Below are 27,466 nucleotides of genomic sequence, written 5' to 3' on the forward strand. Positions count from 1 at the left end.
TATCTAGGACAACACCACTATATAAACTAAACTATTTGGCCCAGCCATGAGGGCAAAGAAGCTAATGAAAAAATTTATCAAGCTGAAATTAAACTTTACCAGAGACAACTAGAAATATAATTAATTTTATAATTTAAACAGATTATTGATCCAAATAAAACTTATTAAGCTTAGATAATTTAACGTTTCAAAATGTATAAAATATCAAAAGTAAATAGATACAAATAGTATTATAAAAAATACACATGTTAAAATTAAAAGTTTCAATTAAAGTTTCGGAGAAATAAAATAAGAACATAATCAAGCATTAAATAAATTTGTAAACTTCACTCAACTGTGACAAACCCTACTTATGAAAACAATCCAATTAATATTCAAACTTATTTATCTGATATACTCAACCCTTTTATTGAGTAATCTAACTAATAATCTAATTTATAACCTTTAATCTGATAACTCATACATCCAGTGATGCAGGGACAAGGACAACATGCACAAAATCGAATGCATTAACATGAAAAATGTGACATGCATATTTTGGTATACATGGACGAACAAGGACTGAAATAAGCCAGAAGGCTTGTGATCTCATTTTCTTGCAAGGGTGCATAAATATGGTCCATTAAACCATTAGAGGGCCAGTCTTCACCCTTCTCACTCCCTTTTACAGGGCTCTATTCCCCCTTTGCATACCATGCGAGGAGGCAGAAGAAAGCATCATGCCTAGGTGGAGACATTATCGATCCAAGGGAATATCTGCGATATCTTGATGATAAATGACAATATCGTCGGACGGATATTCTCATTGGCAAAGCTATTCTGGTGGAGAACGAGTCATACAGAATCAAAAAAGGATTCTTTGCTACACTGATATCGTAGGCAGCCACTGCAGCAGCAGGATGGTGAAAGACACCATCCTGCAGTTTTTCCTGAGACTGTAATCTGGAAAAGGACAAGAATTAGAATCAGCAGGAAGAAATTTAAAAAAAAAAGAATTATAAAATATTTTTCTCTTACATTTACAAGATGTACATGAGAGATTAAGTATTTTTTTTTCTTTCAGAAAAATGTTTCGATCAAACAACATTCAAAAGGCCAACTTAAGTTTCAGGTTTGGTTCGAGGATCTTCCTTGAAACCCTTGCTGAGAATATCATAGTTGATTGATGCAAGCTGCGACAGATTCTAATCACCAAAGAGGAGATATCAGAATCAAGTTAACAGAAATGCAAAGGTCAAAAAGCATGTCTATGTAAGTTAAGCAACAATTCTTTGCGAAAGTATATAAATGTCGACTATTCTATCATCCACACAAAAACTTAATATCAAATTTCTGCAAACAAAGATAAAATCCAGATTAAAATGAAGGGTTAAGTTAAACATATTAACTACTTGTATGACAAATTCCACAAAGCACTAGTACTGGAGAATAGAGAAACAGCCTTGTATAAAGATAAGATCCAAGTAGTAGACATTGATACAGGATGAACTTTCTAATCATGGACAAAGCTTCTACATCCATTTTCTTAGGAAAAACGTCAGTCCTGGCTCTAATAATAGCACAGCCAACAAACCAACAAGATTCCTACTAAAAACATGATTGTTGTCTGAGCAAGACTGATTGATTATTGGCATGCTGTCAGCCAACACATTGGTCTAAAAAGCTGCAAATTAGCAGTAATTTTAGTTGACAAATTCTGGCAACTAAAGGGCTTGTACATCATGAAAATTTTCAGATGATTTTGGTCTTGGAGAAATAAAACATTCAGTTTGAATAGCAATGGTATACATCAATTCTTTGACCCATACAAGCCAAAGAAAAATCATAGAAAATGCCACCATTATGTTACTACAGAGTTTTACAGCAGTGTTGAGTCTATTGACCAATTCCAGCAAGATGGTAGAGGAAATAGTTTTGATGATATCAACAAAAGTGAAGGTATGTACTTGGGAAAAAATTATGACGAACATGTGAAAAATCAGGTTTTTGATGAAGTTCAAGTGTGCAAAATTCAAACCTAAATTGATCTGGAACTAATTCATAATTCATGGCATGAATGCCATGGCAAAATTTTCACATGCCAGTGGAAATATTGGACAGCATACCAAAACTGTTGAACCTTCCACATTTAAAAATACTTGATCAAAGGAATATAAAAAACCAATCACTGGACTGGCCTCAATTTATTTATAAAAAAATTACCTAGACCTGTTTTTTTTTTTTTCAAAACAAGCTTGCATGGCTTCATCACATTTGCAATTGAGCTGGATCAATATAGGTTAGGAAAAACTTCTTCAGCTAAACAGATGACAAAACCAATGGACCAAGAAAACACCACAGTATATTGGCCAGAAATACAAGTGAATTACAGTCAAGCCTTATCGATATAACTGCCTCTCTACTTAGCAAGCCATCTATGAAATCATGATTCCACTACAAAAAATGTGAAATTTCTTTTCAACCAACCAACCATGACCAAATTCCAGAGCCTCACATAACTAACATACTCAACATGCTAATTAAAATAAAATACCTATGGTGTAAGTTCTGTTAAATATGATACATGAAGCAATTTTTGCAATTGTATATGCCAGGAAAAAATTTCAGCCTCCAAACTGAGTTCAGTATATATAAATATATTATATTAGTATTTAATAAAATCAATCACATGCTAGCAGGAGGTTTGGAATTTCAGAAATAGTCACAAGCACTTAGACCAAAGGGAAAAGGTAGACATGCTTTAATTTGAAATTTATCTTTTAAAAAAATGGTTTTAGAATTACTGGTGTTCTCTCGCAGGAAAAAAATTATCCTATTATTACCTGATTAGTTTTACAACTGATGAAATAATCTTATTTATTATCCCAAATCAATAAGTTGGTTGAGCATTTTATTCTAGCAGCTTACCCACAAATGAAAGGCCCAGTGGTAGGTACGTAGGTTACTTTTCCCTTCGTGATGAACAATTAATGTGCTTGCCATGTAAATCCATGTACGGCATTGATGCATGTCAACTATTACTAGGATTGACATATAGGCTAACTAACATGTTGCAAGAGAAACTCCATTAAAGCTTACTGAATTCTAAATTTGATGCAAATAAATGCCAAATTCAAACTCATACACGAAGTGAAAGGTTAGAAAGTCACATATCCACTTGTAAAATTTAAAAGCTTTTCCAAGTGAAAAGGAAGATCAATAAAAAAAGATTGCTTATGATGGTCTACAACAACTTTTTCCTTGTACAGCAAGTGTTTGGGGATCCAGTGATAAGTTTGATTCTACATTTGCACTGAAGTTACTGAAGTTACTGATGTTAAAAGCTACTGTATCTTTGATCTTGTCTTTATTAACACTGATGCCAACAATCATCAATGATTAGCATATCATTTCGGAATAATGCAGGATAAAATCTTTACAATGTTGTCTCTGCTATTTTCCATTATCAATACTTTTTTAAGAAACCCCAAAGAATGCTCTTAGTACTTGCAACGCCATGAACTTTAAAAAATAAAAAGAGCCAACACAAGAAGAAAGCATATAATTATCTAAAATTACCTTGAAAGAGAAGTTACTAAATGAATAATTAACGGACGAGTTGGGATCAAATTCAGCAATTCCTCCACATTCATCGCCCTGATTAAGATAATTCACACATGAAGAAATCAACAGACAAACAAAATTGAATATTCTAATATAAACTATAAATTTATCAAAATGTCAATACAATTGAATGAGTGATTAGGGACTAGTGAGCAAGTATGAAATGTTACAAGTTCTATACCAGTTCATCATGATTGTTGCTTGTACAACTACTGTTTCCACTTATACTTCCATTATCACTAGACTCTTCAAATTCACTGGCTTCATATATCTGTTCATCTGAAGGATTCCAAGAATAACGACTAGTGAAATAGCTGGTATCTAGTGCATTATCAGATGAAGGAACAAATGCAGCCTGAAGAAAGTTGCAGCATTAGTGGATATATTAAATTATATAGTAAGGCAAACAGAATAACAGTAAGTGCATCACCTTCTGTCTCGCTAGTGTGTCCCAATTGATATCCTTAAAAAACATATGTTCCTTCACCTGGAAGAGTGCATTTTCACATAAAAATTAAGACCATCAAGCTCACCATATATGAGATGCGCCCATTGTTAGTGGCAATGTCAATACACTTACTTCTGATGCGCCTCTCGCTCCGAGTCTTTGATGAGGATCTTCAGTCAATAATCTGGAAATTTGACAGCAATCATGAATAATTGCGTCCTAAATATCTACTAAAGCCAATCCTTTAAGACCAAATAAATGAACAAGACACAAGATAACCTTTGTGGTAATTAAAGATAATGTTTCCTAATGAAATATGTAACAAGCAATTGAACTCTGTTGCTCACGAACAATTATCTAATTTACTGTTTTCTAGAAAAGAATCATTAGATAATTGAAAATAAAAAATCTAAAAAAGATTTTTTCATTAAATTTCTTATATAATGCTTGACCTTTTCGAAAAAGAAAAGCATTATTAAGAAAATTATTAGAAATGAAATTACAGAAATAAAAACACTAAAGTGTGGTGTGAACTGCTCCTGTAACCAAAACCAAACAAAGCCTTAGTGTTGTGGAGAAAAATTATATATTGCAATAGAATAGTCTTGAAAAAAAATACATTTGGAAATTTTAATTTCTATATTCAACAATCAAGTATGTTTTCTTATTTTATTTAGTGACACTATCCAATACATAAATAATAAATTTGAATAATATTATTAAAAGAAAATAATATGTATTCTTGAAAAAATATTGAATAACTAATATTAATTATATAAGTAACTTTTGTCGTATCCTTATTCATCCTATAATTAATTCTTACACCCAATAAATTTACAGAATTATTTCATGCCAAAGTTTCGGTCTCCGCTTAGAATGGCTCAATTTTAGTAATGTATCATCCTGATAGTTGACACACTTTGGCACATTTCAAAGTGTTCCAAGATCAATTTAAATGTTTAAAATCTTATAATCCTCTCCCATATGAAATGTTTGCCTCCAAATATATGCCTATAGTCATCCTTGTTGGAATCACAACAATTCACAAATCATATCCATGATATATTATGTTTGATATATAAAACAATACAATTCTTAATGAAATGAAAGAAAAAATAATGTATAGTTTGTACATTGTCATCAATGGAGATATAAAACTATTATAGAAAAAATAATTTTTTACATATATTTTTCTTAATTGATCCCATGAAATTCATGATTCAATATGATTCTCGTTTCAAAAATTCATCAAAGTGGTTCATAATAGAGAACCTCAAATTGACAATCTTTCAAATAGTAATTTTAGAAAGTCAATTGAAGCCAAAATCAAATATATGCCAATTGCTTGCTAGCTGTCAAATAATCTTGCTTAGGAAGCTGATCAGTATGGAGAATGGAGAAGCTAACTTCTACACTAATCAATTGTTGGTTCTTTCTTAATCTCAATTCCAATTAATTAGTATCCACTCAAGAACAAGCAATTCTAGTAAGAGACTGCATTGGAGGTCACAATAGCTTAAAGTGAAAGTCGGTGTAATTCAAAAGCTCAAGGTCTAGTGCTAAGGAAGAGGATAATTATAGAATTTTATCTTCTTTCATTCCTATTCTTTCCCTAACAAGTAATAAGCATACAATTCCTAATGTTTCCACTCAATTTCTTCTTGTCACTTCCACCATGGAATTTATTTCCACTTCCCTTCCCTCGGAACAGACAAAAAGAGCCATACAATAATAAGCTCATGGTCACAATAGCTTAAAGTGAAAGTCGGTGTAATTCAAAAGCTCAAGGTCTAGTGCTAAGGAAGAGGATGATTATAGAATTTTATATTTTTTTATCTTCTTTCGTTCCTATTCTTTCCCTAACAAGTAATAAGCATACAATTCCTAATGTTTCCACTCAATTTCTTCTTGTCACTTCCACCATGGAATTTATTTCACTTCCCTTCCCTCGGAACAGACAAAGAGCCATAAGGTGGTATGTCCACTAGAGTGGATGAAGAGGGGAAACAAAGGGAAAAAAAACTAGGGAGAGGAATAGCAGCTGGAAAGTAGAGAGAGGTTTTATCTGTTTTATCTACTTTAGAAGAGAGGAGGAAAGGCCAAACAGAGAAGATGGCAAAATTAGACCTACTTTTGTTTGTTCCCAAGACATGAAGTCAGATAGCCTTTTCACCACTTTGGAAAGCTTCTATGTTCCATCTATTTTTGGACAGAAACCAAAGGGAAAAGGAGCTCCAAACTGTTCCCTTCTCTCTTTACTTTTTTATTCTATGAACGTAGATAAAGGAACCTTGTTGCTTTCCCCTTTCTTTCCCTCTATTTGGGTTGCAGCCTATAAGGATCTTTGAGAGGTGGAGATGAGCCACCTATCCAATGGCTTTGATACCAATTGTCAACGGCAAAGAGAAGACTACACGAGGGAGGATAACTAGCACCATCAACATAGGAGAGAATGCAATCTCTCTTAAGAGAGGAAAACTCATATTTTCTTAGAAGAGAATATTGGACATTGAATTGCCCTTTATTCCCATCTGTACATATACAAAGCTTACGGTTAGTGATAGTGTCTTCAACACAATCAGATGGTAGAGGAAGACACTAAAAGGATAATAAAAGAACTAGAGATCACTATCGTCATCTCAATGACTATGTGAGGCGTGAAGCGCCCAAAAGCGCATAGGTGTTGTGGGATCTAAGGCGCTAGGCGCAAGGTGAGACACACGCCTTACCGAAGTAAGACATTTGGATATAAATTTTTACAATTCAAACATATATAGAGAATTTCTACCAAAATATTTCACTAACAAAATTCAAATATTTCACAAACTATTAAACAATAATGTAAATATAAAATTCACTAACGTTCAAATATTGAAGTAGTTTATCTTCATAATAAAAATCAAACTTCAAATTAAAAAAAAAAATCAAAATCAATGGGACAAAAATTCTAAACTAATTTACAATTTGAATTTGTGAGGAACAAAAAAACAAAATCATTAAAATGTAAATTCTGAACTAATTTACAATTTGATTATATGAGAGAGAAAAAACAAAACTGATAAGAAAGCATATAAACTTAAATATGTGAGGAAACAATATACCATTATGACAAAACAAAAGGATAAAAGCAAGAAAATGTAGCTAGAAGACCGATGTTGATGTTGTAGGCGAGAGAAGAATTCACGTTTGATAAGGGAGTGGAGAGGAGGGGGGGTTGATGCTATTTTTAAGGGGAAACGAAGAGTCATGCAAAAGAAATTTAATGAAATAAGTTTGCAAGGGCCTAAGGGAGGTTGATGTTCATTTTCTAGGGGAGTGGAAGAGTCGAGCAAGAAAAATGTATCGCATGCATGCAAGTTAATGCAACATAATTAATTTAAAGGGTAATTAAGGTATGAGTTTGATTTTTTTTTGAAAAAAAATAAATTTTCAATAAAACTAGGAAAATCATGCCTTGAATCTCTCAAAAAGGTGCGCGCTTAAGCTTGCTTCATTCAAGACTACACCTGGGTCAATGCCCAAGTGTAAATGCTGCGCCTAGCTGCGCCTTGTGCCTTGGCGCAGCCAGGCGTGAGCTTTTCACAACTATGGTCATCTCATAAGAAAATCAATATCCTTTGACGCTTGTGAGCTATGTAGCACGGACACCCCTCCAAAAAAAATTTTTGGGTGTGTCGGACACGGACACGACACGGGCACGGACACGACACGCAAATACGTGTGTCGGACACGGCAAAAACCGTGTCGTTGACTTTTCCCAAGTTTGACCAGCCAGACACGGCTAGGACACGGACAAGACACGTTTTCGGACACGTTTGGGCACAATTGTAACAAAATTAAAAATTTCGAAGGTAAAAATGAAAAATAATAAAATTATGAGGACTACTTATTAAAATCACAAAAAAACCCTAAACTACTCTTCCCACGCCCCCGATTCCTTTTCTCCATCGCGACAACTTCTTCGCCGCGTCGTCTGTTGCTGCTCGAAGAAGTCCGCCACAGCTCCACTGCTCGCAGAACCCAGCAGCAGTTCGTCGCTGCTCGCAGAAGCCCAGCGGCCAGCGTCGCCTCTCTGCTCAAGCCAGCATCGCCTCTCTTCTCAAGCCAGCGTCGCCGCCGCTGCTTGCAAAAGCCAGGCGTCGCGTCGTCGCCTGCTCAACGGCAGCCCTCACAGAAGCCAGCAGCAGCCCGGCGCTGCTCACCGTCTCCCGCCGCTGCTCGCAAGAGCTCTCCCGTCGCTGCCCTCTTTCTGCCCAGTGCCCTCTTTCTGGTAAAGTGGTAAGTTTAGTTTTTTGTTTTTTCTTGAGTTCACAAATTTGTTTTTGCTTTTGGTACGATTTCTGGTAAGTTTAACAATAGGCTCCCCAGTCCCCTGCGTTGCTTCTTATTTCTTAGTTCAGTTAGTTGTTATTTTCAGTTTACTTGCCATGGAAAGTTTTCAAAATGAGAGTGGCAGTGCACATGAGGATGTTGATGATTATTCTCCTTTGTGGAAATTTGTAACCAAGGTGGAAAAGCAGTTGGAGGAGGAAATGTTACTTGGTCATGCAATATATGTAATAAAGTGTGCAAAGGATAATATTCAAGGGTGAAAGCACACATGTTAAAACAAAAAGGTGCTGGAATTGCAGGTTGTACGGCTGTTACAATGGATCAAATGAAGCGTATGCAACAACTTATTGATGATGCTGCATTGAGAAAGAAGAATTCTAAACAAAAAGAAGTTCCGCTGCCTTCGTCATCTACATCATCAAATATGGCTTCAAAATCCTCATTTTGTACTAGTGGTATTTTGTAAAATGATGATCCAACAAAGAAGAGGAAAGGACCACTTGGCCCGCTTGAAAAATCTTTTAACTTGAATGCCAGAGATGAGCTCCACTCTGAAATTGCAAGGTTGTTTTACACTGGGGGATTATCTTTCAATATTGCTAGGAATCCTCATTATGTTCGTGCTTTCAGTTTGGCTAATCAACGAACAATTCCAGGTTATCTTTCACCTGGATACAATTTATTGAGAACTTCACTTCTTCAAAAAGAAAAAGCTCATATTGGAAAGCTTTTAGAGCCAACAAAAGCTGCTTGGAAACAAAAGGGAATTAGTATTTGTAGTGATGGGTGGTCGGATGTAGGGGTGCAAATGAGCCGAGCCGCTCGTGAGCCGCTCGCGAGCGGCTCGGTCAAAGCTCGACTCGAGCTCGAATTTGACTGAGCTCGAGCCGAGCTCGAGCCGGCTCGTTTAACGTTCGAGCCGAGCTTGAGCTTATTTAACATAGGCTCGAGGGCTCGTCGAGCCTATTCGAGCCAGGCTAAAATTCAATATTCTAATGTTTAAAACAATTATTACTTTCAAATAATCTAATAAGTTGAGGGGTGCTGGTGGTTAGAGTGTTTTATTGGGTTGTTAGAGGTTGAAGGTTCAAATCCCAGCTTCCGCAACTTATTTTTACATTACAATCCATTTTCGAGTCGAGCTCGAGCCGAGCTCGAGCCGATCATTAAATGGTCGAGCCGAGCTCGAGCTTAAATTCTGAAACTCGCTCGAGCTCGAGCTCGAGCCGAGCCTCTTCAATTTTCTCGAGCTCGAGCTCGAGCCGACCCAGGCTCGAGCTCGGCTCGGCTCATTTGCAGCCCTAGTCGGATGTGCAAAGAAGACCGCTAATTAATATCATGGCTGTCTGCGAAAGTGGTCCTATGTTTTTGAAGGCGATAAATTGTGAAGGTGAGTACAAGGATAAAGCTTTCATCTCTAAGTTGCTCATTAATACCATAAATGAAGTGGGACATCAGAATGTTGTCCAAGTGGTCACCGATAATGCTCCTGTTTACAAAGCTGGGCTACTCGTTGAGGCAAAGTACCCACACATATTTTGGACTCCTTGCGTTGTGCACACATTGAATCTTGCTTTGAAGAATATTTGTGCACCAACTGACTCTCTACAAAACAAAGAAGCCTTTGATGAATGCAAGTGGATAGCAGAAGTAGCAAATGATGCTTCAATGATCAAGAATTTTATCATGAATCACAATATGAGATTATCCATGTTCAACGATAACTCAAACTTGAAGATGCTATCACTTGCGGATACTCGATTTGCTTCTACGATCATTATGCTTAAAAGGTTCAGACAAATCAAGAAATGTCTTGAAAACATGGTGATTAGTGAAAGATGAGATTTGTACAAGGAGGATGATGTAGTGAAGGCCAGAGTAGTGAAGTACAAGATATTGGATGATCAATTTTGGGAACAAATTGATTATATACTTGCTTTCACAAGTCCAATTTATGAGATGCTAAGGAAAGCAGACACTGATCAACCTTGTCTTCATTTAGTTTATGAGTGGTGGGATGAAATGATAAAAAAAATTAGAGTTGCTATCTCAAAGGGGCCTCATAGTGGAGATTCAAAGTTTTATGATGTTGTTCATAATATTCTAGTGGAGCGATGGAATAAAAGCAATACACCTCTTCATTGTTTGGCGCATTCTTTGAATCCAAGGTAAATCTCTAAAAAAATTTAACTTTCTAAGTTTTAGCAAATTAGAAATATTAGTTTATGAATGATGTTAAACTATCAATCTTTTTATGTAGGTATTATAGCCATGAGTGGCTCCAAGAATCTCCCAATCGTCTTCCTCCTCATAGGGACATCGAAATTTCAAGGGAAAGGAAAAAGTGCATTGAAAGATACTACTCCAATTCATCCGAACGAAGAAGTGTTAATGAGGAGTTTGCCTCTTTTTCAGCTGCCATTGATGATTTTTCTGATAATGATTCAATGCGTGATCGAGGTTTGATGTCTCCAACTAAATGGTGGGTTATCCATGGTGCTTCTACACCAACTCTTCAAAGTTTAGCTTTAAAGCTACTTGGGCACCCATCTTCTTCTTCTTGTTGTGAGAGAAATTGGAGCACCTACAATTTCATACACTCATTGAAGAGGAACAAGATAACACCACAAAGAGCGGAAGATTTGGTATATGTTCACTATAACCTTCGTCTTTTATCTAGGAGGAGTCCACATTATAATGAAGGAGAAAGTAAGATGTGGGATGTTGGAGCAGATGGGTTTGATTCCATGGACATGGAGGGTGCTGCTATCCTTGAAATTGCCAATTTGTCTCTTGATGAACCTGAATTGGAGTCGGTCTTATTTACTGACGAAGGCGGTGTTGGCGATGAGACCGATATGGATGTTTGATTTTTTTTACAGTTTTACTTGTTTATTTAAGATGAATTTGGTGTGTTGCATTTTGTTATGTTTACTTTTTGTTTGTAATGGATATTATGGTTGATCTAATATGAACATGGTTTTCTATTATAGGATTTTTAATTTTTAATACGATATATATATATATATATATATATATATATATATATATATATATATATATATATATATATTATTTTTTATTTTTTAATAATCGTCGTATCCTAGCCGTATCATGTCCTATATTTTTAAAATTTTTCGTATCCCCGTATCCGTGTCGTATCCAATACGATACCCGTATCCGTATCCGTGCAACACAGCTTGTGAGTGAGCCTTTGAAAAAGTTGCATATACACACATGATTGGCTATGTTGATAGCCTCCATGTCATCAACTCCGATAACAGGGTAATGGGAGAGTATATCACTTAATTCAATGAGTGACCAGGTCAAGAAATCTATGCATAGTAAAATGAGTTGAGAAGAGTTATCAACTTGGTATTCCTTCCCATAGGTCATGGTTGTATGAAATATATCCTTTTAATAGATACACTAATCTAAGACCTAAGTGTATGTCATCATATAAAATGATAAAAAATTGAACTGCATGGTAACTATGTGAAAGAACTTTTGTGGAACTAGCTACTTCCTACCTTTGAAGTAATCGTACTCGGATTTTTAGTTTGCATCGGATATCTAGCTTACTCCGACTAATCCTGAGGGTAATCGACCCGGCCCTACAGGAATTTCCCACGGCTACTAGGGTGAATCGGAAGCGCTTGCAACGGATGGCCCATCAACCAGTGTTCTTAGGTCAACGACCCATTAAGGAAAAATTATCCGTTAATTCGCTGAAGCTAGGACTTGATATCATGCTAGAGGTCAATTAAGACTAATGCACCTGAATTGATGCAAAGGAGTTTGATTATTTATGTGCACTATCAACATCTCTAGGAGTTTGATTATTTATGTGCACTATCAACATCTCTAGGAGTTAACAAAGTGACTTAGCTCTTGATATAAAATTTATGTAGCTCAAGGGAGGAAAAATGCATAATTAAGAGTTAATTGTCCTAATTAATTAATTAGAGTTAATCATTCTAATTAAATTGGAATAATTAAGGGTGAACTTATTCAATTAAATTATAAATCTTACTTGTAAAATTAAGAGTCAATTTATGCAATTGAATTTGAGGGGCGGACTAATCGAGTTAATTAAATTTCAATTTGGAATTTTAAAAAACTAAAATTAATTTATAGAAAAACCAATTTTGAAAATTGTTTCCCAAGAGTTCTAAAATTTAATTTCTCTAATCTTTTAATTAGTTAGATATGAATTGATGGTCTGCATTAAAGGAAGGGTGGGAACCATCTTTATAAATGAGATCTAAAGACAATTCTAATCATATGACTTACTCGCACCCCTCTCTCTCTCTCTCTCTCTCTCTCTCTCGTGTATCAACGTTGTGCCAAGCACCTTCAGTTTACGACAAGAGATCCAATGATATAGATAAATAAAGATGGGACAATCTTTATGCAACTTCAATAAAATGGTATACCCTTTATATTGAAACTATCGCGATTGGTTTGCATTTCGATTTGATCTAACATCATAGGAAAAACATGCTTGCAATAGATATTTTCAAAACTTGGTTTACATTATTTCTTGTACCATGCATTATGAAGTAAGCCATTACATATACCTTGGTTCATGACGCCCAATATAAACAATTTCAATTAAAAGCAATAACAATCATAAAAGAAAAATGTAAAACAGATCAATGCAATGGGTATTGGGTAAGAATAGGCAGTAAGATTACACTTTCACTACTGAGTTGGAGCACAAACGGGTTGGTGACATAAAATAGATTTGAACATGGATTCAAGAGAATTCAACCATGGAGCAGTTTGAAGTGCTCTGCACTATATGGAACTCTTTTTGGCATCCATTCTAGAGAACTTAAGCTCATTTTGTAAGTTTTAGAAACAGTAATAGGACTTGAACTCACAATTCAACATATCCCAACCATTAATCTATGAGTGTAAAAGGAAAAAAAACAAAAAGCATGTAGTAGAGAAGTAAATAAAGGCTAAATTGAAAAAAAAAAAATTAGTCAATATGCTTTTAAAGAAAAAAAATAGGAATCGAAAAATTAAAAGCTTTCTCCATATATGGATAATTTTCCCCATTCAAGTGTGGCAACAAACAAACCAAAACAACGATGATAGGGAGGGGCAAAGATCACAGTGCAGCTAATAGTATACGAGTTTACTAAAAGAAATCCTTATCAAAATAGCAGATTAAATAATTAAAAGTGTACATTGTGCAAATCTTACTTGTCAATAAGATCATATGCTTCACAACTCATCTCTTCAGGTACTCGGGGCCAAGGTATTTTACGATTCAAAATATTGTCAAAAATTTTCTGCAAGCGTCAAGAAACCAAGAGAATATTTGGTAATTCTCACTAAATAAACATGAGAAAATGAAGCAGACAACCTAATATTTTGAGATTATTTTTGAGCAACTGTTCGAGTCATCCAAACTATTACATAGCACAAAAAAATTCATTATTACACACCAGTTCACTTAAACAAATAAATAAGCAGTCATCTGAAGGTACATTGTCATTGTCACATGTTGAAGATATTGGACAAGATGAAATCATGAAAACCAATCATAACTTATGCCAGTTAAGAAGATGAATTGTTTATTTATGATATCTGATACCAATTTAAACAACCATTTGCAGTTACTAAAAGTTCATGTATAAGATTAAGTTTGATTAGAGAAAACTAGATCATTAGTTGGGCGGAACAAAGTAGCGTAACATAAATAAGTGGACTTGCTAGCTTGTTCAATAATGAAAGAGGTAGGGTACTACCCACGGTTTAAAATCTCATGTCGTTTCATCCGATACATTTAGTTCCGCCTGCCGATCGAAACCGGCATTGGCATGCATCTGGTGCCAACACACCCTAAGGAGCCGCTAAGGCTTCTCGTGAACTCTACGGCGGCCACAGAGGCACCACGCGGGCCCTTCAACGACAACGGATTCATCGCGTGAGCCCCGCTGCAGCAGCAAACTCGTCGCAACATGCACGACCCCGCGCAAAACAACTTTAACTTAGGTTAATTAAATAACTTTGGGATAATAATCTCAATCAATTCTCAGCTATAGTAGAGATAACTTCAATCAACTCCCACACGGATATTAATTATATAGAGAGAGAGACATACTAGCCTGCACACTTGACCGTGCGCGACAGGCGATCCAAGAACCTAAAATAAGTGCACTTCTGGTCGCCCCACGCACTCAGTCACCCATGCTCATCGTGGACAAGCGGGTGTGCAAGTTAGCAAATTCATATATAGATTTAGATTTAAAATTTATATTTTTAATTAATATATTTTATATTAAAAAAATATGGAAACCATATTGGTATAGCACGATATGGTACTAAAACTGTATTGTTCCGATTCGGGACCAAAACTTCGACACGGGTCAAGATTTTAAACTATGGTACTACCTACAATTTTTAACAATAATTGTGAAAATAATATAGTTACAACTTTTCACGTTTCAAACCTTATATGATCCACATTCATAGAAGTACATAAGTATCATGTTTTAACTGGCTCCGAAATTTAATGCATAGACAACTTGCAAGCCGAAGAAACTGACACGTGTAAGCAAAGGATATTAGTAGTAATGCTATCTACATTTAATCTATAAAAAAAACCAGGTGAACCAACTAGCATGATGAAGTTTGCTAAATTCTGCACATTCAGAATAAAAATCTATAAAAATGCCAGATGAAGTACACTATCACAATGACAAGAATTAAGTTCTGCACATTAAGGATGAAAACGTTACACAAGCAACCAATATTTCGAATTTCCATATTACAGTAAAAGCAGAGTTCAAATGAATCAATTTTCAACTGCTAAAAAATTCTTTCTGGCAGTGATAAGTCAGTCGAGCAAGGGAAATTGACTGTATGTAACAGAGCATATAATCAGCTTTGCTGTCTCATGGTTCATTGCCATTAGTTATCTATCTTACACTTGTTTTAACATGTAAATTTAAGGACCTTTTCAGGCACTAGTCTAATAAATAATGTGAGGAAGAAGAACATAGTCCTACTTTCCAAGTCATTATACAAATCAGACTAGCAATAAAAAAAAAATGTCATACTTGAACACTACTAAAAGATGTTCCAACAACTCATTGGAGTCATAGGGTTGCAACTGCATTAATTCTGTACCATCATTCAACATGTGTTTTAGAATTTAGATACATATCCAAAAGGTTTTTGACATAATTCAGCATGCATTCCTATTCTACATCCTTTTATCCAAGATTAGGGACAACATGTTGATGCTATTACGTGATGAAAGCTCATGATGACAATTTCATGTTGTCAACACCATGTTTGTGCTTACCTCGTAAAAACTCATAGTAAAGATCTCATTCCACCACTCATATTTATCCATTTTCTCAAAACACACCTCCCCAATATCTACTCCTCCACCCCCACCCCCTCTAAAAAAAACAACTTTATATTATTATTATTATTATTATTATCAGCCCAGTGTTCTTCGGTCAACCATTCATTAAGAGAAATTCATCCGTTAATTCGTTAAAGTTAGGACTCGATCCTTACATGCCCCGGAAACTAAGAAGGCGCAACATCGTGACTATTTGAAATGCAGAGTTTTAATCATTATAATTTGGTATTCCATCAAAGCAACATCATGTGTCATTGACAATTGGCTAGCCTGAAAAGGTTGAGCATGGAGCCAAACTGAAATGAAATTAGAAAATTAAAAGTGATATTTTTGAAAGTCTAAAGGTAATGCATTGTGCCAAAAAAATAAGTGCAGACGAACATGAAATTTTACCAAATTCATGGTATAAATATTATCTAATAACCCAATTAATTAATCATAAAAACAACATGAGCTAAGTGTCCAGCTAGAGACAAACTTACTGAACATTATAAAAATGATTAGTAAAATATATAATTGGACAAAAATCTAAATATATTTGAAGCCATAGCAGATATGGTGAAGCATGTAAATGACCAACAGGAAACATAAAGGAAATAGTTTTAATGAGTTTTCTGGTGGAGAATAGATTTGGAGGACAGTGACGGAGGAGATTGGCGAACAGCAATTAACACTTGTTGGTATGGTTATGATGGAAGTTCTTATTCATGAGCCTTTAAGATCAAAATTCTTCCATGATAGGATTATTATAATTTTGCTAGCATCATGTCTTAAAGAGCTTTAATACTGCAAGGATCTTGAATTTAAAAACCTGTGGATGCGCTGCATTGAATGGTGGAATTCCAACAATAAGCTCAAAGAGAATGGCACCAACAGACCACCAATCTGCACTAGCACCTGCAGAGATAATACTATTATTAAGTGATGTGAAATAACATGATTTAAGATTAAAAAAAAATTAGATAGGATATACAAACCGTGTCCTGTTCCTAGAAGTATTTCTGGTGCTAAATAGTCAGGTGTGCCAACAGCAGACCGTTTCTTGCGAGAATCACGCTGGTTCAATTGCTCAGACACAGAAACCTGGGGTTCATCTTCACCATATAATGATGTCCCACTAACAGCAGGCCCAGATAGATCATCCGTGCTGTTAATAAGACCAACCTTGGAAAGACCAAAGTCGGTCAACTGTGAAGACATAGAATAATCAGAAAAATAGTAGAAATATCAAAGAGAATGAAACATGAAATGTTCAATCATGTGATAAAATAAAGAAACAGAAATGAATATAGAAATAATTATGTCAAATGGTATTTAGGTGTTTATTTAACTTTGGGGCAAAATATTTATCCTTTCAAAATTATACAATTGCATATTTTAATTATAAAATTTAATATTCCAGGTTTGAACAAAAGTCAGCACGAGTAGAACATAACAGGTAAAAGGCATGGTTTGGGACTGATACATTCTACCTCTTTGATGTTCTCTCACCGAACTTGTTTACTTCCAAACACAAAAATATAACAATTTTGGAGTCAATTATAAATTTCAGAGAAACGACTCAAAACTATAACAAACACAGACTAATGTCTTACCGTTAAGTAAAAGTATATATCAATGTTTGAAATCTCAAGTTATGCTGGAGTTTCAGTGTTTGACAGAAATGTCAATGACGAATTGGAGTTGGAGGTAGAGAAAGATGATGAAAAAGTTGGGAAAAAAAAAGAAAAAGAGAAGACAACTACATATTTGGGGAGAAGGCTTAAAATATTATTCTATGTCGTAGTTTTAGTTTGTCAACAATGTTATATTTTTGACAACATGGTGTGCTGCCACTAAGCACGCCGTAGCATGCATTGAAGCGTATGCGGAGATGAATTTAGATGAATTTTATTTCCTTTTTACCTATTCCACTTAAGTTATTTACTTATAAAAATAAGTATAGAAATTAAATAATTAAACTAAATTTTAACGTATTATACCATCTCAATATTTAACATGTTTCAGTGCACATTAAAGCATACCAAGCTGAAATCAAATAGTTTTTACTCATAATTTTCCTTTGCTTAGATTCTCTACTTTTAATAATCATATCAATTACTAATTGTATTAAAAATAATTTTATTTACTCCAGTCATGCCGGCCCCAAACCCGAATAAAGGAGGAGGTGGCGTTAGATTGTCAGCCAGCATTAAACTATGGCAAATGTTCAATGAATTGATCTATTAAACTATTGTGCTAATGCCAGGTTGTTCCCCGGAAAGAACGCATTGCAGGTCCGACTATAACATCTCGGCAAAAACTGTTACATCTCCAAAACTTGGGTATAGTGATAAATATGCAAGAACCGAGTTTGTAAGTTTCTGCATGTAATTTCCGCTTGTCTAAATTCCCCTATGTAATCTCATATTATTTTTACTACTATCTAATTTTCCAATATAGCAAGGCTTGTAATATTTGTCCCTATCTATGTTTAATATAAACCATTTAAGTATGAAGAACTAAACTTTTTACTAGGTCCAAGAAGGCTCTGCCTTGTTCTAAACTACCGCCTGCTCTCATAAAACTTCCTTAGTCCTTTTTTAAGTAAGGACTAGCAAAATTATTGGTCGAATAAGTCCTGTGTAGGCTAAGTAAGGAAGGCACACTACCAGAATTCCTGAAGAATAGCCGAGGCAAAGGTTCAATACAGGTGAGACTCCTTGAAAAAAAAAATAGATCAAGACTTAGGGCAAATAAACAGGTAACCTATCTGACCTAGTCTCTCTCCAACAATCCTTAAATTTTGGTGGAGATGTGGGGACAACCAGAGAGCTTCGTTAACGTTATCTAACGGATAAAAGTTACAACCACATCAGCACCTATCAAGGAGCCTCCAGGCGATCAGGCAAATGCTATAAAAAGAGAGCTTCGAGGTAGAGCTTTGAAATCACTCATCTACACAGAATTCACTCTTGTTCTCATGCTACTAGTGTTTTTCCATCTTCTATATTGCGACACGTTGTAACTTGTGCTTCATTTCTGATCGACAACACTTAACATTTTCATTTTGTTTGTGTTTGCCATATCTTTGTATTTGTGTTTAACTTCTTAGATTCTTTTCTGTAAGGCTTTTCCACCTTTAGAGACTTTCTGGAAAGGAAAAAAATAGAAATAAGTATCACATTTTTATAACTTTTGCGTGTGTCTACATTTCTATTTTGATTAATCCATTGCTTGCATGCTTAATTGTTAGCTAAATCCAGTGTATGCTTACGTTATTTTGTCTTACTTGATTGAATTAAGCTAAGTAATCTTTATTTTCACTGTGCTACTATATTGATTCAATTGTTTTTATTTATTATCTGCTCATTAAATTTGTATCATTATTCACCCCACCCACCCCCCACCCCCTCTAGCATCGAGTTCGATCATACATCAACAAACCCCACTAGGTGGGGTCGGCTGAGTTTGATCTTACAAGAAAGATATAAATAATTGACAAAGAATAGATCTTCACAGAGATAGAATATTTGTTCGGGTAATCGGTCATCATTCTTTTAGCCTATCCCATCTTTTTGGCTTGCTAACCCGATTATAATTCTTATATTCGATTTGTAAGACAGATATAAGTAATTGACAAAGAATAAATCGACACACGGATAAAATATCGCTTCGAATAATTGATTATAGCCTGTCCCATCCTTTTGTCCCGCTCACCTGATTCATCGATCCACCTAATCAACTCGACATTCGGTCAATCACACCACCCAATTTACTCGAAACACTAGACTAGGGATGTAAACGAATCAAGTCCGTTCACGAGCTTTTGAAGTTGGCTAGAAAAATATTTGATTTGTATTCGAAATTATCGAATTCAAGCCGAACTCGAACATATTCAATAATTTTTTCAAGCCAAACTCGAATCGAACTCTGATTATTTTTACATAATTTAAATTTAAATTTGCTCAAATTAAGATTTGAATAATTCAAACCAAACTCGAATTTAAGTCATTTTGAATTATAATTCGAATATGCTCGAATTAAAGTTAGCTCGAACTCAAATATCAATATTTTCATATTATTTAGCTCGATTCGGTTCGCACCCATACACTAGACCATTTAAATCACTAAGTATATATGGAAAGAATAAAGAGTGTTGTTAGCCTACCATATCCACCTAGCTTCCCTAACATGTTTAAACCAACATGCTTATTTAAAATATATTTTTCCTGGAGAATTGAATAGAATATAAATAAATATTATCTGGAGAATAGAGTAGGAACATTTGTTCCTTGTAGTGGAATACAAAATAGTTAAGAAGCATACCAATTTCATAGAAATTTATAGGGGAGAATAGTTTTTCCAAGAACAATCAATTCTTATAGTGATTTCATGATCAATGGACACATAGAACTTCTATACCTTAATATGGCCATCACGAGCAATCAATAGATTATCTGGCTTCAGATCACGATGCACCACATGTAATGAGTGCAAGTATTCCAATGCAAGCACCTGCAGAATTGTACCCCAATTAGATAAGGATAGAAAACAAAGTAAGAAATATTGTGAGAAGAAATGTCAAACACATACTACTTCTGCTATGTAAACACGAGCAACGTCATCATCCAAGCAACCTAAATTTCTCAATAACGAGTATAGATCTCCACCATTCAAGTATTCCATCACAAGATACAAATTCTCCCGAGAGGTGAAAGAATAGAAGAATCGAACCTAGGATAACAAGCAATCCAATCACAGAAAGCTATTAAATGTTCCACTTATGAACAGGAAAATTTAAAAAAAAAATAGCTTACCACAAAAGGATTGCGAACTGAAATTAGAATGTTCCGTTCAGCCAATATACTCTCAACAGCATTTTTGCGTATCATATCTGCTTTTTTTAAGACCTGAAAAAGGCCATATGAAAAACAACTACCAAGTCATCATCCATCAAAACAAGTTTGACCCAACCATTTGGAGTTGGATAAAAACACCATAAAAACAAGGTTTCCACTTAATATTGTGCAAGGCAAGGGGGTCAATCTGAGAAATGTAGCCAAAATCAGGGAAGATTAGTATGGAGCTGTACTGAAGCAGGTGAAATTCTCATGCCTAGTCACAAATTTGAATCCTATGTCGCCAACCAATTATGTCCTTGTTTACTCATCCAAATGGCCGCTCAGTTATTCTTTCATAATTGTTTAGCTGTCTTGGGTTGGTTTGTGCAAAACAGTTTATATCATGCGATATGAGGACCATGAGACATGACACAGAAACATTATATATATATGTGAAGGACTGAAGGTGCATATTTTATCATCATACATCACAACCACCCTACAAATTATGCTAGTTTTAAACAACATTAACCAGCACGTGAATTATAACATTTGGAGAGAAAAAAAGAAGACAAGAAACACTTTGATATGACTACCTACATGAACAGTGTCCCAACAAATTTATTGGCATGGACCATCGGTACTCAATTTGACTGGCTGCCTAAAGGTGCATGTGATTGATGGATCTAATGACACATTCCTAACTGATAAAATATTAAAGCTGGAAAATATTTAATAAGGAGGTCAAAATAAGGATATGGAATGCTGATAATGATAGAACAAATTCTCCAGAGCAACAAACAAGTCCAAACATCTAAAAACACTAGCAAAGCTCAAGAAATGTGGCATATTTAAGAATCAACAATAGTAAGTACCTTTATTGCAAAGAGATCTCCTGTAGTTCTTTTCTTGGACAAGAAAACCCGGCCATAAGCTCCACGACTGATGGGCTTGATGATTTCAAAATCATCAATAGAAGTTCTATCCTTGCTGGCATGATGATGAACAGGACTTGCTCGTAAACTCCGAACTACATCATCTTCCTCATCCATCACAGTACTTAACACATCAGCCTTTTCCATATCAAGTGAAGCTACTGAATCGCAAAGCTGTAAGCACTTCTCACTGTAGGACAGCACATAGATGAAAATAGTCATATGATCGCAGGACATGGAAAAGTAACAGGCGAGAAGTAAGCTAGTGGAATTAACTCCAAAATTTCAAGTTCTAAGAACCAACATATAAACTAAAATGTGAGGGCATGGCTGATAGTGTGATGCAAAGATCCACTTACCGATGGAGCTTCTCAATACGTGTTCCAAAAGTTTGCACAGTAAGTGCCTCAAGCTTACGCCGATTCATAACTTCTTGTAGGTCTTCTAAACAAGAAACTAAATAATTCAAGGACCCTTCTCCATCTGCTGAAGCATTCGCTATGCAGCGAGCAATATCAGCAAGTTCATTCATCTACACCAATTTAGGAAAATTCAGCATCCACGATAAATGAGATGATTAACAATAAACAACATTTTAGTAATAATGACATGCAATTGGCGAAACTATGAATAGGAAACATTTAAAGAATTTTGTAGGAGTTACAAAGATCTACTTTTGAAATTTGTAGTAATCAATCCTTGCCCAATAAGTATTTTAACAAAGTTTATAGAAAAATTTGTCAATCCTTCAAACATAATTCCCCATCAACAACAATTAATCTTATTTTGCAAAACTATTCAAATAGAGATACAATATTTTACTTTAATTATATGAGGATAAATTGCATGCCCAAAGCAGCAGTAACTTGCAAATGGAATATAAAATTCCTAGGAACTGAAAGCAGCATAAAATTAAACAAATAATCAACAGGTGGCATCTAAATTCTACATTAAGCATCAACACGGTGAGACATTAAGATAACACCTTTTCCTAAAATGACTTTGTCATGCAAGTAGATTCACAAACGTAAACAAATAACTAGCAATTAAATCTCGTTGTAATAATAATTAATGCATGACTTCCATGCAAAAATCGGCATAGCAAGAATTCAAAAAGGTTAAGGACAAAAAAACCCACTTAAACACCAAATATGAAGCAGTCAACTGTGTATTTGTTTGTTCATGTGTTTATCAATTTCAAAAACCATGGGCATACAAAAGGAGATTTCATAAATTAGTTAATCACTAATAGAAAGAACTCAAGAGTGGCTGCTGACGTGCAGAAACCAGAGCCTATACATTCAATCAAGCAATAACCACCTGTGGAAGATCATCACCCTCAGAAACAGCATTCTTCCCAGTCAAAAGCATGTCTATATGAGTAGCCCTCGGTGTCATTAAAGGGGATCGTGGGGTCATGCTGCCAGCTGATGAAGTAGCCATTCCCTGATCAGATTTTGCACTAGGACGGGTCTTGCAAGTCATTGATGGGAGATTTTTCAGGTCATCAAATAGAAGAGGATTCTCAGACTCATGAAGACAATCAAACATATCAGCTGAACCTAACCGTGACCAATCACATAGTTTTGGAGAAGGAATATCAGATTCTTCAGTTACACTTGAATTAGAAACTTTTGCAACATCTGGGCTCCCATTGATATTATGTACATCTTTTAGACCATAAGAGTCTATCATCTTCTCTAATGTTTCAGCTATTCTAATGAGACGCTCATCAACACTCAAGCCTTTCTGGTCACATCTATCAGCAACAGTACATACCTTTGAGTGTTCTTCCACATATAAAGTAGGAACATACTCCTCACAAATGCGACACATAATTGATCCCTCTTCAGAAATACTCTGCTGATCAGCCCAGCCCCATGAAACTGGGTGTTGATGCTTGGAAGAATTAGATTTAGGCCTGGGCACATCAACAGGGATTACTGTATCTGGCTCAGGTGTGCTAGACATGATCAACCTTTCATCTAAAGACCTTTCTGAATTTAAGGAGTCAGTTTTAGCATTGAGTGATTTCTCAACCATTGGGTTAAACTCTTTCTGGTTCTTTGTTGCCGGTGAAGGTAGAGGCTTCCAAGAAGATATTCGCTCCCTGGTAGAAAATGGATCGTCCTTTGCTATATCTTCTGAGAAGAAATCAACAGGCTTTATCTCTTGGCTTCTTTTCCATTTTAAATTATGTTGCTCTTGACTATGGGACTTCCTTGAAACAGCTGCCTCTGCAGAGTTCTTTTCAGACCTGTTATATTTACCATCTTTGGGAGGGACAGATGCTACTTCAGCAGAATGCATGATTTTCGATCCTGGATCCATAATCATCCCATCCTCAGGAAACCCATGTTCCTTGTGAAATTGTAGCAACCTTGTGCATCTAGTAAGGATAAAAAGTATGTGCGTATGTAGTTTCTTAAGCATTCCTGAGGTAAGCTCTTGGCGACGGTCATCCAAATCCTGAACTATGCCTTCACATTGAAGCCAGAATTCACCAGGTGTCATAACACAACAGCTCCGAGCAAGTATCAACAAATCCTCCAAAATTTCTTTCCACTCAGGATGATTTTCTAGATTTTTCTCCATTATACTAACCAAATCACCAGCAAAAATTGCCAGATCTGAGTTCACTTCCTCCTTTGCTTTCTCAAATTTCACCTGAATAACTTTCAAAACTTCCTGTAAGGGACAGAAATCACAAGGCAAAATAGTCAATTATCGTATCCAAAAACTCAAAATTCATAAGAGAAAACCATTGCCACAATAAGCCTGAAAAGGAATTCAAGTACAGTGTTCACCTTTAAGTTGTATGTACTTCGAGGCTTCCAAAATGGAAATGGGCGTACTCCTTTGGAGCTTAGCTCATGGGAAAAACTTTTCACATCTCCAGGCTTCTTTCTTGGTGCACTGGTAGCCTGCATTATTTCTTTAAAGCGAGGAGATTCTGATTCCTTTGGCGTTTCACAAGCATCATATCGGGACTGTATGGGCAGGTGATAGAAATTATTATTGGCTCCTTAATAAGAAATTGTCAAAAGATACATGGCAATAAAATATGATCCTATTTCTTTAAATTGAATAACTGTCTCCAGATTAAATACTACATGCAACTGTGATGTCTACCTCCACTTCTGAGGCAAATGTAGCATTGCTTTTCAAATCATCGTATTTACCCCGTGATACATTAACTTCGCCTACAAAGAAAAAATTATGTAAGTTTATTAATATAGTAGAAATCTACTGCTACCTCAGTAGACAGTCTTGCAAGTTTCCTAAGGTTCATAAATATATAAATATTAGGCTAGTAAACTTGAGCAAGCAGCACAGTGTTAGATGAAAACCAGCTCATGTAGCAGCATTTGGTGGGCATAGTATGGTTTGATTTTCTTGGAAGGATAAAAATTAATACATTTACATATTTCTAGTTCCTGTTTTCTGAATTTAAAAGGATCATGTGAAATAACTCGTGTATACATCACAACCTGATAGGCGTCCACAAATATCAAGTATCAACATAATCGCTGCTATACCCACAATAACAAACTCTGAGAAAAAGATAACAAACATAATTTTTTTTGCATAAGCTAGAAAAAAATTCCACAGCTGCAGTATAATTGGTACAACAAATTCTTGAGACCATCTATATGTATTACAATATCATAGTACGTGTTTATATAGACACAGTTTGGTTTGATTTTTTTTTAGTTCAGAAGACTCAATAAACAAAAAGCAAAAGAACTTGAACTGATATACAATTTCCAAATGACCAAATCAAAAAAAAAAATTATATGGTCCAAATTGATCTCTCAGTTTTTGGTTCCAGTACCCACTTTTAATCAGAAAATAAAGATTATATCAGCGAGTTAGCATTCAACAAAAAGTAGGAATAAAAAATCTCCAAAGAAAATCGCTGAAATAGAACACCAAAAGCAACAAGGTAAAGCAGACAACAGCCAATATTTAAAAATCTAAAAGTTTCACAAACACTAAAAAGTAGATAGTACAATAGACAGAAACAAGGTACTGTTTATATGAAACTATAGCATAAATACAGCTGGCTAACTACAATTTGTCCCTAACAATTGAAGAGAATAAAGAATCTCTGACCATGCTTGTCAGACCATAGTGAAAATGACTGATCATCAAAAGAAATTAAGTTGATAGCAATTCATATGCCAACCAACAACATTTGCATCCTGTTAAGACTAAGAAGAAAAATATCACTTAAAAAGTGAAGAAAATAAAACATATAACAAAGGAATAAAGAACGAATTGTTGTTCAAGAATACACAAAGCAAGTGATAAATAAAAGAAAATCTTAGAACGAATCCCTTTTTGACTCTCATAATAAACATTATATACAAAATAGTGAATCAATTTGTATTTTTTACTAATAATTTAATGAGTACATTAGCTACTTATTCTCTAAACAAGAAAATATTTCTCTTAAGGTGCTCTGGTCACAGATTCATTACTTTTCAATGTACTAGATGATTTTAGGCTGAATGGAAATAGGATCTCTTCAATTCCCGAGCAGATGGCAAAAGAGAAAGCATAGAGCCATACTAATGTGGTACTCAACCAGAGAAGTCACAAAATCTAAAGGAAAGAAGCCTATATACGGGCTTTAAGATAAGATATAATGCTGATTAATTTGATCCAAGTGGCTAACAGCTAAATCATGCATTAATTTTGGATATACTTTTTGTTGAAGAAAACATTATGCATATCTTTTTGGCTTAACAAAATCCCTTTAATTCACGACAAACTTAATTTTTGTGATTTAGGATATTTCATAAGGAAATTACATTCAGTTTATGTGATACCCTTCTTGTTTACAAAAAAAGAAAGTAGTATCGGGTGTCTAAACATTGAAGATGCATTGGCAAATGTATAAAATTGAATTTTAGCCAAGGTTCATTTATTGGTTAATTCCATGCAATTAGAATAAAGAAAATGAAACTAACAAATTCACGACTTAATTTACCATCCACGACAAGAAATGTTTCATATCAACAACCAATGTGCACGCTACATACACACTAATGAGAGCAGCAAAAAGTTACCAATGTTACTCTGCCGCTCAAACGAAGCATCTGCACTGACTGTTGACCAATGATTCATCCCGCTTGCGTTACGATCAGCCCAAGAGCTAGTAGACGACTCGGCGACCTTGCCTAAGGTCCTTCCATCCTTCTTCGACCTGCTACTACTATCGCCAATGTTCTTTCCTCCAGGAATCGAACTAAACCCAGCGCCTCTGGACAAGTTGCTGCTCCCGATGCCAGAAATCCTATGCTCTCCACGGAAGCCCTCCTGCGGCAACGGCCCGGATCTAGTCTTGATCCGGTTAAGTCCAAGCGAGGAAGCCAGGATCGGGGAGAAGGATGCGACAGGCGGCGTTCCGGTTGCGTCCTTGGCCTCCACGGCCACCGTCGCCTGCATTCGGCGGAGCTTGGTTGGGGCGGAGGTGGCAGTCGGAGGGGAAGGTTTTGGTGAGAGGGAATCGGCAACCTCCTTCCCCTTGGACAACTTGCCATCCTTATCCTCCTTCTTGTGCAGCTGCTGCTGCAGGTGGTGCTTCTCGACGGCGTCGCGGATGAGGGTATGGGAGGGGACCGTGGAGGGGGATTTAGATTTCTTCTTATCGGATCTGGCGGAGGAGGGGGAGTTGAAGGCGGAGCCACCGGGGCTGTTGGATCCGTCGGGGCTGGAGGAAGAATCGGACTTCTTTGACGAGAAGAAGCGCGCCTTGAACACCATCGCCCAGTCACGTCGCCTCGCCTCGTCTCACTGCTGCGAGAGCGAGGAGGGCGTCGGCAATGGAGAAGGAGAAGGAGGATGAAGAAGAAGGGGATGAACTAGTTGGGAATGGGAGACTTGGGGAATTAGGTTAGAGTTGGACTAAGACGAGGTGGACTGTTAC

General features: G+C 35.7%; 1 protein-coding gene across 1 annotated transcript; it reads right to left on the minus strand.

Moving 5' to 3' along the window:
- Positions 1 to 353: 353 nt before the first annotated feature.
- On the minus strand, positions 354 to 27,466 carry LOC121991866 (probable serine/threonine protein kinase IREH1). The gene is made up of 18 exons (XM_042545931.1): positions 26,607 to 27,466; positions 24,664 to 24,734; positions 24,339 to 24,521; positions 22,852 to 24,219; positions 21,891 to 22,063; positions 21,472 to 21,721; positions 20,573 to 20,665; positions 20,349 to 20,489; positions 20,178 to 20,270; positions 16,751 to 16,961; positions 16,585 to 16,670; positions 13,598 to 13,686; positions 4,184 to 4,235; positions 4,034 to 4,090; positions 3,785 to 3,958; positions 3,559 to 3,636; positions 1,018 to 1,184; positions 354 to 942 (listed from the first exon to the last, which is right to left on the minus strand). The coding sequence occupies exons 1-17, from the start codon at positions 27,301 to 27,303 to the stop codon at positions 1,101 to 1,103; spliced, it is 3,900 nt and encodes a 1,299-aa protein (XP_042401865.1). The 5' UTR covers positions 27,304 to 27,466; the 3' UTR covers positions 354 to 942; positions 1,018 to 1,100.

Source organism: Zingiber officinale, chromosome 6B (genome assembly GCF_018446385.1).
Source record: "Zingiber officinale cultivar Zhangliang chromosome 6B, Zo_v1.1, whole genome shotgun sequence".
Taxonomy (NCBI): domain Eukaryota; kingdom Viridiplantae; phylum Streptophyta; class Magnoliopsida; order Zingiberales; family Zingiberaceae; genus Zingiber; species Zingiber officinale.

Excerpts from the sequence above, each read along its gene's own strand:
- LOC121991866 (XM_042545931.1), bottom strand. The coding sequence starts at position 27,303 with ATGGTGTTCAAGGCGCGCTTCTTCTCGTCAAAGAAGTCCGATTCTTCC. Across the intron at positions 16,671-16,750 it reads ACTTCTAGGAACAGGACACG|GTGCTAGTGCAGATTGGTGG; the intron begins GTTTGTATATCC and ends TTATCTCTGCAG. Across the intron at positions 4,236-13,597 it reads GCATATGATCTTATTGACAA|ATTATTGACTGAAGATCCTC; the intron begins GTAAGATTTGCA and ends TCAAATTTCCAG.